The sequence below is a fragment of the Xyrauchen texanus genome, chromosome 26 (genome assembly GCF_025860055.1).
Source record: "Xyrauchen texanus isolate HMW12.3.18 chromosome 26, RBS_HiC_50CHRs, whole genome shotgun sequence".
Lineage (NCBI taxonomy): Eukaryota > Metazoa > Chordata > Actinopteri > Cypriniformes > Catostomidae > Xyrauchen > Xyrauchen texanus.
The window spans coordinates 9,101,843-9,115,256 of NC_068301.1; the positions used below are offsets into that span (position 1 = coordinate 9,101,843).

General features: G+C 40.3%; 1 protein-coding gene across 3 annotated transcripts in view; it reads left to right on the forward strand.

Annotated features, from left to right (window-relative positions):
• The window catches only part of LOC127620247 (uncharacterized), a 43,588-nt gene that overhangs the window by 16,224 nt on the left and 13,950 nt on the right, over positions 1–13,414 (forward strand). The window contains exons 3-4 of one of the 3 annotated variants that reach the window (XM_052093406.1): positions 7,347–7,403; positions 12,312–12,414. In XM_052093406.1, the coding sequence (XP_051949366.1) occupies positions 7,347–7,403; positions 12,312–12,414 (160 nt within the window). Of the gene's footprint in view, positions 1–7,346; positions 7,404–10,216; positions 10,235–12,311; positions 12,415–13,414 lie in introns of those variants that run through there. The other 2 variants (XM_052093407.1, XM_052093408.1) reach the window with 2 other exon arrangements.

Sequence of the window (13,414 nt, forward strand, 5' to 3'; positions counted from 1 at the left end):
TGCTCGCCCAGGAGAGACGTTTTCAGGAGGTCTTCCAGGGCCAGGCCGAGGATCAACAGTTTCCCCCCACGAGCGGCTCCTGAAGCAAGGAGGCAGGCAACGGCGGGGACCAAGAAAGCCAGAGCAGGCGAGGTGGACAGCCATGAGACCAGGGATACCAGAGCAGGTCAGGTGGACAACAAGGAGACCCAGAAGGCCAGAGCGGATCAGGCGGACAGCCAGGAGATCCAGAAGGCCATCTCAGGATGGGTGGTGGATCAGAAGGCCTGGTTGTTGGCCACAGGACTGAAATTGGAGCCCTGGGAGACTCAGAGGGCAGAGCCGTGGAGGGAGGAGCCATGGGAGGCTCAAGGCACAAAGTTGTAGAAGGCAGAGCCATGTCAGGCTTGAGGCTAAGAGATCAGGATGACTGGGAAATGACCTCAGTGGTCGTGAACATGAACAGAGTCTCAGGAGCAACCTCTGTGGTCCTGGGCATGAACAGAGTCTTGGGAGCGACCCCTGTGGTCATGAGCATGAACAGAGTCTCAGGAGCAACCTCTGTGCTTGTGGTCAAGAACAGAGTCTTGCGGAGCATCTTCTGCAGTCGTAGGCATGGACATAGTCTCGGAAACTACCTCTGTGGACGTGAACATAGGCTGAGACTAGGAAACGTGGCTGTGAGATGGCATGGAGCAAACTGAGGGTCCGGGACAGAAGGTGGCGCAAGCTCGGCGGCCATGACGTGGAACTTTGGCTCGGCGGACATGACGTGGAACTTTGGCTCGGCGGACATGACGTGGAACTCTGGCTCGGCGGCCAAGACTTGGAACTCTGGCTCGGCGGCCATGACGTTGAACTCTGGCTCGGCGGCCATGACGTGGAACTCTGGCTCGGCGGCCATGATGTGGAATAAAGTCGTGGAAGGCAAGGGCACTGACAGTTTGTGGGACAGAGTCCTTGTGGCCCTTCGCACCGATATTAGTGGCAGATAGTTCAACTTAGAGACAAGGGCCTTGAAGGTCTTTGAGCAATGAGTCGTAGAAGACTGTATTGTGGAATGGCGTGGAGCATTATATTGAAGAAGATTAGAAGGTTGATTTCCGGCATCCTCGGCTCCTATTGGATGATTTAACGCAGCACAAAATCGTTGGAGGAAGTAGTTGAACGAAGGGAATGTTGCACTGTCGCCATCCCACACTGCTGCTATCCAGTCCAATGCCTTACCGGTAAGCAGCGAACAAACAAAGGAAATGCGTGTCTCAGTGGTGTATAGTGTAGGTTGGTGATTAATAAACTGGGAACATTGGAGTAGAAAACCTTCATATTTGGCTGGTGACCTATCGAATTTCTCAGGAAAGGCGAGGCACAGGTGTGCTGTGAATGTGCTAGGTGAAACTGGGTGAGCCACTGGATTGGCTGAGGAAGCTGACAGGTTTAATGCTGGCAAACGGAGGCTTTGCAAAGTTTTAACAGCCCCTCTGATAGTGATGTCAGCTGATCAAGCTGTTGGTGGTGTGCGTCCAGCACATTCGTTTGCGCTGAGACCTCGGAGGTGAGTTGCAGGAAAGCCTCTGGATTGTTTTGTGGTTAAGTCTTCTGTAATGATGAGTCATCGGAGTTGAGATCCATGTGTAGCTTTATTAATAATAATGTAAACAGGTAAATAGGCAAAGGTCAATCACCAGCAGTAGCAGTATCCAAGGATAATCAAAAGGGGTGGTCACAAACAGGTAAGAGGTCAGGGCAGGCAGCAAACAATCAGAGTATTAGTCCAGATAAACTGTAGTAAACGTAGGCAGGCAGCAGAGAATCAAACAGGGGGAAATCAGCGAATAACGCTCAGAAATGTATGTAGGGCAAAACAAGACTTTGCAATGATAGTGAGTGAGAGTGAGCCTTAAATAGCTATGTAGATGAGGAACAGGTGAGCAGGTAATTAGTGACAGGTACGGGGATTATGGGAAATGGAGTCCAAAGAGTAAAAGACAACACCAGTGTGATGGAGACCTCTGGTCGTGAGCAGGAGAAACAACAGAGGTGTGATTCATAACAATATTAATGTGTTAGATGTATTCTATAGAAATTATATTATTTTAGAAATATGTGTAACCTACAGGTATGTAATGTACTGAAAAGGTAATTAACTTAGTTGAAAGTCAGTAACTAATCAAATTTCAATAATTCAAATTGTAATGACTTTTTTTTTAATAAAAAAAGTAATTAAATTACAGTAACAAATTACTTCATAATCAGATTACACCCAACACCCCCAAGCAAACGCCATTCTGACACTGACCTCCATTTGACCTTCACTATTGAGCTCCGTTTTAATGAACAATAAGCAGCTCTTGCTTTTCGCTCAGACACCAGTGTTTGTCGTGCTGTGCTGGGTGCAGTGTACATGCAATCGATCCCTCTTTGCAAGTATGTTTGGGTTGGCTAGGATTACTTATTCTAGTGCTACTCATCAAAGTTGCCTCCCTCTCCTTTTGCTATTGTTGTTTTCATCATGTACTAATATCTCTAATTCAGACATCAACATGGATACAGTACTTAATCATAAATACTTTATACCAGTGCATTCATATTAGCAATTTGGCTGTTAGCTAAGAGCTAACTGAACCAACATATTATGACAAGGGGGTATACAAAGATAGGTGTTTCTTCAACTTTGGGCACTTTTATGTCCCAGGGGTTGATTTTGATTAAAACTAACATGATTTTGCAACCTGGTCTCATATAATCATGTTACTACAACTAAATTTTACATGGTTCATTGTACATATTACAGTACTTTCCTTGTAAAATAAACACTAATAGGTGCTACAACAACAATGACTCTTATTTACAGTACTTTCACACAATTCACATATAAGACAGCAGATTATCAACACTTAATTTTCTCTCTGTTCCTCGCACAATGCTATCTTATGACATCAAAACAGTTTTACTATAGCACATGAATTTTAAGATGATCAATTTGTAATACATAACCAACTACATTTTTAAGCTTATTCGAACACAATCAAGTTGCGTGGTAGCTCAATTTGAGTGTTGCACTGGCAATGCTAAAGACCATAATACGAGTCCTGAAGAGCATGCGAGTCGACAAGTGAGCCAAAAGTGTAATAGAAGCACCACTAAGTGACGACACTGCACCTCAGAACTTTGTGATAGATGTAATGAGTTTTTTGTTAAATGAAGGTCACATTAAAACACCTTTTCCATGCCTTAATTATTTATTTTAGATTTGAGATTTATTTTATTGTTTTGTCCCAGATCAAGCCTTTTAATCTTAAAATATGAAAATCCATGATAAAAACATGATTAAATTTTTGAAAACTATATGAATCAAAAAGCTTACTTTACGTAACTTTGTGCTCTCTAGCGACATCTGTGGTTGAAATGTAAAATTGCAAGCAATTTGTGGAAGAACACATTACGTCAGTCGTGTTCAGGCACTGCTCTTCTGGTGGATGAATCTCCCAATTTGAGCTTAACTTGACATCGCCTGTGTGTAATCATGACTGGAGTCAGAGTCATACCATGCTATTTTCATGTTGATATTATGTTATATGATTAAACATAAAAAAATGACTTGCTTTGAAGAAGATAAACAACCCTCTTATTTACACATTTGAATTAATTTTCCACTTAAATCGCTTTTCTGACACGACACTCAAAGCACTTTTAATAAGAGTGCAGGGGACTCCCCTCAGCCACCACCAGTAGATCTTAATATGATAACTCAAGTGTTTTATCTACTATTAATGTTTGAATTGTACTACAGTTTTGAATTTAAGAGTTTAAACTCGTGATATGGCTGATACGAGTTCAATGGAAGACTTTATTATTTTTATTCTATTTTGTCCAGCCTCAGTTACTATTCATAGTAGATTCAATAATGATGGGGATAAAATATACTACATTAAATGTAAAAATAATATGCTTAAATATGCAATATAACAATTACAAGAAGTTAATTTCATAAGTCATACATATTGAACATGTCACAGTAACTACTGGTTATGTCATCACTTAACCCCTCGGTCTGTTTCCATCTATTGTACTCAGGCCGGATCTGAGTGCTCACTCCCCGAATCTGAAACGAATCAATCAATGGCATGCCGACACTGTCAGAGTTAAGACAGAATCTTCCCGACACTATAGTGGATAGTGTGCCAGAGCTGGCCCGAATTAATTTCTGCATGTATCCATGTACACATTTAAACATAATTTCCTTTGCACATACCTGTATAACAAATCTATGTACATAATGTATATTATTCATCTTATCCTGTAATTCTGTATCTAGCTGTTGTATTTCTGCATGCAGCTTCTGTTTAGAGGCTAAATTTCTTGTGTGTGTGAGCAATCTGGGCAATAACAGTCCAATATCTGATAATATCTGATGGTATACCATGGTTCTTTGATACACAATTTTAATACAACCCCAATTCCAAAATAGTTGGGACAGTATGAAAAATGCTAATAAGTTGTGGTGGCGTAGTGGGCTAAAGCACTATACTGTTAAGCAGAAGGTTGTCGGTTCGGTCCCCACAGCCACCACCATTGTGTCCTTGAGCAAGGCACTTAACTCCAGGTTGCTCCTGGGGGATTGTCCCTGTAATAAGTGCTCTGTAAGTTGCTTTGGATAAAAGCATCTGCCAAATGCATAAATGTAAATGTAAACACACAAATGAGTGATTTAACATTTTTATTCACCCTTTGCTTATTGAAAGCACTACAACAAAATTATTTTTATGTTTTAATCCGTGAATTTCAAATTGTTGTTTTTTTTTAAATGTACAGTCATTTCAAATCAGATGATTGCAACACCAAAAAATTCGGGACAGTCGAGTTTTTACCACTGTGAAACATTGCCATTTCTTCTAATACCACTTATTAAGCATTTAAGCACTGAAGTTTATTAAGTTTAGAAAGTGGAATTTTCCACCATTCGCCCATTATGTAGATCTTTAACTGAACAAATGTACGAGGTCTTCGTTGCCACATGGTGTGCTTCATAATGCGCCACACATTCTCAATTGGAGATGGTCAGGACTGCAGGCAGGCCAATCTAGCACACACACTCTCTGCTCACACAGCCATGCACTTGTGTGAGCAGAGAGTGATGAAATTTGGGCAGTAAGTATGTGGTTTGAAGTTGTCCTGCTGGAAAATGCAGGGATATCTCTGGAAAAGAAAGTGCCGGATGGCAGAATGTTTTACTCCAAAATGTTTACATATCCGTCTGCATTCATGGTGTTCTCAAAGATGTGTGAGTTACTCATGGCATGAACACTAACACACCCCTGGCACATACAGACACTGGCTTTTGGACCTGACTCTAATAACAGCTTGGATGGTCCTTTTCCTCTTTGGACCATTCATCTTTTTTAAATGTGGAATCTTCTGACCAAAAAACACAGTTCCACTGTTCTACTTTCCATCTAAGATAAGAAGGAGACTAGAGAATTTGGCAGCGCTTCTGGACAGTGTTGATGTATGGGGGGCTGAGTGACTCAAAGAGAAGTAGAGGGGACATCGCGCTGTCTGTTGGGAGGCGAAGAGGTCCACTTCTGCTCTTTAAAATCTCAACCAGATTTGTTCCACTACCTCGGAGTGGAGTTTTCACTCCCCCATTGGTATTTTCTGTCTGGACAGTAAATCTGCTCCCATTCAGGCATCCAGGGATATAAGCTGTTCTGATTAACAGGAGCTTGCCCTGGGCCAAATGGAGAATCTGCCGTGCCAGTCTGTTCAGCTGGCGTAAACGTATACCTCCTTGATGGTTTATGTAAGAGACTACCGCTGTGTTGTCCACCCGCACCAAGATATTGCAGCCTCTGGAGGAAGTATTTCAGGGCCAGAAATACAGCCATCAACTTGAGACAGTTAATGTGACAATCGAGCTGATGACCCTCCCATTCCCCTTGAGCTGGACGACCACTTAATACCACTACCCAGCCCGTCAGGGAGGCATCTGTTGTTAGCAACTTGCGACAGCAAGACGCACCTAAAGTGGGACCCAAAGTGAGGAACCGGGGTCTGAACCACATAGAAAGTGTACGTAGCATGCGGCACGTACCAAGACCTTTGACCAAGAGATTTTGCAGTTCTTTCCACAGTAGACATGCTTGTCCCAGTTTCACCAGGGGGGGGCTACCCCCACAAGGCTGGGCGCAACACCGTCAGGGTTTTTTCTTTTTAGAAATAACTGCCCTGATGTCCTGCTTTGGGGCTGATGACGACGAACTGGCCCCCAGTCTTTACAAGGAGGAGCACGATCTGCAACACCTTGTTTTTGAGCCTCCTGTCTAGAAGGACCGGTGTGGGACTGGGTGACTGACGGCCCCTCCCCCTGAGTGCGGCGAGGAAGGAATTGCCCGAAGGCTTCCTCATGGCTTTTTGCCTCCTGGAATCTGGTGATAACTACATTCATAGTGTCACCAGATAAGCCAGAAAGCAAAACCGGGGCATCGAGAAGGAAAACTTTGTCCTTATCTATCTATTGTTTTGGCAGAAATCTGTCTTCTAGTTTGGAGCATTTGGGGGTTCTCTTGTTCACGTGGCCAGCCGAACTGTAGCCTGGCCACAGCCCAAATAACCACCTCAAGTAATTCCTCAGCCGTTTTATTATTGTGCATGGAATGTTCAGAGGTTCAGCGTCCCCCTCGTGAACCGAAGAGGCGCCGAAGCGCGCTTCAGGCTTACTAGAAGGATCGGCTGGATCTGAGGAGAGAGCGAGCGATAGGGACAGGCCTGTCTCTCACTCCTAAGCCAGATCTATTTGAGAGCGCCACGATGAAAGAGTGGGTGCTGGCTCTTGGAATTAAGCAAGATGAGTACGAAAATTTTTGACTGTAAACAGATCGCAATGCTCGCACCTGCCCCGCCCCAACGCAAGATCAGCATGCTCTTCCCCAAAACACACAAAACAAAACTGGTGTTTGTCCACTGCTTGTTTTGTTTATCAGTCATTCTTTTTCTTCTTAAAGAAAAACGAAAGGTTTCTGCACACTGCCTAACAATTCTAACTCCTAACAGAGGTAAGTAGAAAGTTCTGACAGTCAAGAAGCACAACACACACAGAATGATCTGAAGATAAAAGATTTGACGATGCACCTGTTACGCATCTATTTATAGCCCTGCTACAGGTAGTTTACAAATAATTTACAAATCACTCCTTTTTGTTTTTATTTGCATTTTTCATACTGTCCCAACTTTTTTGGAATTTGGGTTGTATTTTATATTTAAGTACCATTCTGTATTTACATGGTGCTTCAAAGAACTTCAACTTTTTATGTATTTTCATGTAAGTGTTTTTATATTCTTTTGGTGGTAAATGTCTTTAACTGCAGGAGTCGTTCACAAGCTGCACACATTCATCACTGGCAAACGATATGGCAAGTTCGCAGGTATGGTTTCCATATTGTAGATACTGTAAATATCCTCTGCAACCAGCGTTGTCTTTGTTTTCCTTGTTTAAAAGTATTCTGTTATTGTGTTGGCTGTAAACGCTTCAAATAATTCAGCAGTGCATGTGTGAGTTTTCTTAGTCATTCATATTATTTTGCAAACTGATTCTGGCCACTTTGCTACCACATGCAACCAATTAATTGTGAAGAACAGTTTCAAATATGTGATTCATTTGTGAATCAGAAATCTTCAGTTCTGATTCAAAACTGGCTTCTGTAAAAACCGGGAACACGGCATGATGTAGCTGTGTGGCTTTTGTCAGTTCTACGCTGTACCTTATCAATAAAATAGCATTGCTACAGAAAAGCTTCTTCATTTAAAAATGAGCAAAGCTCATTTCTCGCCACTGAGAAATGTTGTTAAGCTAATAGCTTCACTATTAACACTGATCCCGTACAAAAAAATATAGAGTTCTGGCAAACTAGCCACAAACTTGCCACAAATTTGCAGCAAATGTGTCACTCATTATTTTTCACACGCAAATGAGCTTGTGATTTGACGCAAATGTTTGCCAGACGTTTGCAGCTCTTCACCGGTAGTGGTAAAGCTGCAACTAACCATTGGCAACAATGGACAATTTGCCACAAGTTTGCTACAAAGCTCATTTACATGTGAACAAAATCAGTGGTGGGGTGATTGTAAGAATGGTATTCTGATGCTTGCTGATGATGTAAGAGACATGAGCAAGTTAAATGACACATTCACTGAGCCGTAGCTGGGGATTCTGGGGCCCCTGACTGTATACATTGCTTTTGGCCCCTTTTCTATTAGAAAATACAGTTTAGAATTTGTTGTGGGCCCCGCTTGTACCTGTGGGCCATAGAATCATTATCACCTTTCACCCCTCTAGCTACAGCCCTGCATATACACCTTAAACTAAGAACATCTGTTGTGACTCACATCTTCTGACTACTTTCACCTCAGTGGAAAACTTAGCTGCACAAGCTTACCTAGGATGCATAAAGGATTTTTCTCAGAACCCATGTGGAAACACATATGTAGTAAATCAGAATATATGTGGAACAAAATCACAAATTGTCCATTATTATGATTTAAACGTGATAGCAAGTCGACGTGTGTTTATAACAAGTGTAGTTTAACATAGAGACATATACTGGCTCATGTGATATGTGTTTATCACAAATACAGCTTAAATAAAAAACAGTTCAGTCATGATAAGTCTTGTAAAGATTTATATATAGGATATTGGTCTTGGCAGAGTAGATCTGCTTTGCTGTATGCTGTACACAGACATACTGAGTTAAGCATGTGGACATGCTGCTGCACTATTAGTAAAAACACAAGACATGCTTTATCGAGCATGTAGGACATGCTGCTGCACAAATAGACATATATACAGTATATACTGTATATATACAATCCCATGTAGCAGCTCTAGACCTGTGGAGCTGGGGTGGATGTGGGTTTCAGAGATAAACTCAAGCAGCTCACTACAGTGAAACCAGCTTATCTATAAAACTGAGTTATGAGTTAGACAGAGAGAGAGAGAGAGCGAGAAAGAGAGAGAGAGAGAGAGAGAGAGAGAGAGAGAGAGAGGGAGAGACAGGTTAATTGGCTACCAAATTACATTTATTCATTTGTCAGCTGCTTTTATCCAAAGTGACTTACAAAAGAGGGATAATACATAATAAGCGATTCATCTTAAGGAGACAGTAGACAGTCTGCATTACAAAGTTTCACTTGCATCAGAATAGTAGTATCCAAGACAGATTAGAGTGTAACAAGAATATATATATATATATATATATATATATATATATATATATATATATATATATATATATATATATATATATATATATATATTTTTTATTATTGAATATTATTTGTATTATTTTTATCAGTGCATGGTCAAGTGCTCATGGAAAATTACATGTCAAAGAACCAATCAGCTTACACCATGCAAGCCGACTGGCTTAACATGTGAGCAAGCCAATCGGCTAACAGGTAACAAATTCAAAGAACCTATCAGATTGTGCCTCATAAATGGCTGAAATTTAGCAGTTTTGTTGGATATGAGAAAGAATTTTAACATGGGAAAATGTTACACACTTTAGCTTTAAGGTCTTAAAATTATTTACATACATTTTTACACAAATTACGTCTCTCAGTTTCCAATCAAGCTTGTCTTTAAGATACATGAGATGCTAGCTATAAAATTAGCCTCATCAAGAGAAAGTACATTTCCACCACTCTCATTTCCATCACAGATGCTATTAAACACAATACATCATTTAAGTTGTGGTGGAAATGACACTGTGATGGAAATGTTCATGATGTTTCATAAAAATAACAAAAACGATAGAATTATCCTGTAATTCTTGAATATACACTGTTAAGAGTATACAGTATATACAATGTATATGTTTATAACAAATAAAAATGTGTAAAAATTGTATTTCAAGGAAGTTTGAATTTCTAAATGTCTACAGGACCAAAATTGCCCATTGTTAAAGAAACACCCAAGTACTGTGTCTTGGTTTGTAAAACAGTTTCTAACAGATGTACAATGTCTCACCTTCTTCCTCTGCTCTCTGTTCATCTCTCTATGTGCTTGTTGTTTTTCAGATCTAGTGTTCTGTACTTGGCTTGATATGAGCCTTCTGTTGTTTGCGGCTCACTCATCATTCTTTCACTATTTGTTTTCTCTGTTCTCTTCCCTTTCACTGTATCTCCACCATCTATTCTTCAATTGTTATCTGCTTTGCCATAGCATGGGCGTGCCGAGTTTTCCTGGGAAGGAATCAATGTAAGTCTGGTACTGACCTTTTCCCCTTCATACTATTCCTTCACTCTTACCTGTTCTCTTCTTCTTTTCTTTTGTTTTTAATCTATGTAAACATCTGTTTTCTCTATCATGTCACTGACTTTGGAACTCACTGGGTGTATCCAGCAAATGTTCAAAAAAAATAGACAGCAGATTCTGACAGATGCAATGCTGATATTGAGAAGATAACTGTCATAACACTATGATGGTTAAAAAGAAAATGTATCAGACATCTGGTATGTTATTTTTATAATGTAATACAGACTTTAGGATACTTAAGGGTTTATGTTCATTTAAACTGAATCACAAAACTTGAGTGTGTAACATTTTGATGTTAAAATACTTTCTTCTATCCTAGCTTTTATGCAGAGAAAACTATAATTAAGCCATTAGTAGATTGATTTCCCTTAAAAGTGTAACACTGTGTCTCTTTGGTGCTACCAAAACATTGCTCTGTTTGTATGAAACATCCCAACCAGCCAGCATTGCAACACTGTTGGAGTAAATTTTGGGCAGACCTATCTGTTGTGGAGTGAAACTATTATTATTTTGCAGTTCTGTTTGGTGATGCTAGTGTCACAGAAATTACACACTTTAACTTAACAGCTTTAACTTAAATCTCTGCAGTGACTCGACCATTTATCATCCATGTCAGTTTTCTCTTGGGATTTGCTCTGTGCGTCAGCTGTCCTTGGTGGGCCACGTCATGTTATCTAAGATTCTGACAGTTTTAGTGACTTGTAAGTGGCACTGAATGTGCAATCGATGATAATACAACGTAGTTCACATAAAGTTACTGACATCTGCTCTCACTTCAAAAAATAAGAAAAAGACAGGTAATGCCACCTTGAGAGCTGAATCAGTTGGATTTAACAGATAAAACTTTACCTCACTGCTTTTGCCACTTCAAAAGTCTTAATTCTCCAGGTAAGTGAAGAAAAAAATCTGCATAATGAATACAACTTCATAAAATGAATTGTTTGTGCTCTAAAATGTGATTGCATGAGCCAGGTTTTAAGCAGCTGATATACAGTATATGCACTCTTTTGACCAACGGCAATAGTAAACTGCCAACTGTCAGGCTAATGCTTTGCTTGGTAAAATAATTATTTAAGGTGTTCTCCAAGAGAATCTTTGTCTTGTTTTGAAATCTGGGTTCCAGTGAGGCACTTACAATGGAAGTGAATGGGGCCATTCATTAAATAAGTAAACATTAAAATACATTCTGTTTCAAAAGTATAGCCACATGATGTAAACAATGTATATTAACATGAATTTAGTGTGATAAAACCACTTACTAACCTTTTCTGTGTAAAGTTATAGCCAATTTTACAACTTCGCTGTCATGATGATGTAAAGCTGTAAACCCTAAATCTATAAAAACAATGATTTAAACAAATCTCAAATAATACACAAGTTTAAACAGAAGAATCAATAGGGGGGGCCTGGGTAGCTCAGTGAGTAAAGACGCTGACTACCACCCCTGAAGTCACAAGTTCGAATCCAGGGCATGTTGAGTGACTCCAGACAGGTCTCCTAAGCAACCAAATTGGCCCGGTTGCTAGGGAGGGTAGAGTCACATGGGGTAACCTCCTCGTGGTCACTAAATGTGTGATTCTCGCTCTTGGTTGGGCATGTGGTGAGTTGGATGCTGTGGAGAATAGAGTGATGCCTCCACATGTGCTATGTCTACGCATTAACGTGCACAAGAAGCAATGTTATAAGATGGGCGGAATGATGGTCTCAGACACGGAGGTAACTGAGATTCATCCTCCACCACCTGGATTGAGGCAAGTCACTACGCCACCACGAGGACTTGGGAATTGGGCTTTCCAAATTGGGGAGAAAAGAATATATATATATATATATATATATATATATATATATATATATATATATATATATATATTTATAGAATTATAAACTTCACATTTCTGCTTTAAACCCTACCAGTTGTGGCAGTGCATTACAATTATTTCCAAGGCATTTGCTGCTTCACTTATCTTTCTTTCTTTCTTTTCTTTCTGTCTGTCTGTCTGTCTGTCTTTCTTTCTTTCAGCTGTCCATGGAGGACACCAGTTCCATCTTACCTCGTCTGAAGCGGAACTCCAACGCCTATGGGATTGGAGCTCTGGCTAAGTCCTCTCTGACAGGTGTGTCAGGTGTGTGTCTGTCCTGGTAGCTGGTAACCAACCCCATGTTGGCTCCAGAGGAGGAGATGGCGATTGGAGCCAACATGGCTGCCCCTGTGGGTCCCCCTCCCTTTCGAGTTTCACCACCTGCCTTCATTAATTAGTGCTTGTCAATGGCCTCTTTGGCCATTGATGAAATCCCCCAGTCAAATCCAACAAGAGTTCCCAAAACGACTGATGTAAGTGCACTATCCATCTCCATAAGCTTGATGCGGGGAACCGTAGACTTTTGGTGTAAAGCCAGTGAACTGTGTATTTTACTTTGTTTTGTGGTTATGTGCAGTGGATTTTCAGTGTGAGGTGTATTGTTCTTTTGTGCCGTAAATAGTTGTTCGATACTGTGTTGTGTTGTTGTTTTTATGGATACTCATGGATACTGCTCATTGTCACAACAGTTTGCCAGAGATGTACTACTGCAAGTATCTGAATAATTTTCTGTTTCATGAAGGGTCAGAAATTAAGGGGGGCTCAGTGCAAAAATATAATGAATTGTCAGTTTAACTACTCTGCTGAAAAAAGACTCTTAAACCAGTGAAAGCTTGTTTGCAGGTCTTAGTTGGTTTAAGATGGTCTTAGTTAGTTTAAGCTGATCTCCAGCCTGGTCAAATCGATGCCCAGATTATTTAGCTTGAGTAAAGTGTGTAAAACCCTTATAAAACCAGCATTGACAGCTTAAGAGGCTAGCCAAAATCAGCAAACCAGCTTAGGCTGGTTTAAGATTTTTTTGTTTTTTCAGCAGGTCAGATAAGAATTTGTTAATAATTGATTAAAGTGATGTTTTTGACATAGGATTACACAGTATATTTGTATATGGTTAAAATAAAAAGGCCTTATAAAAGTAAAAAAAAAAAGGCAAATATTGTGCCTTATTGGAAAAGTTCGTTTCTGACACTGGTTTCATGTCCTTTATTTAATCTTTTCTTTTTGAGTTGTACTCTTAAATGCTTTAAAATAGGCAAAGTGCCCATGT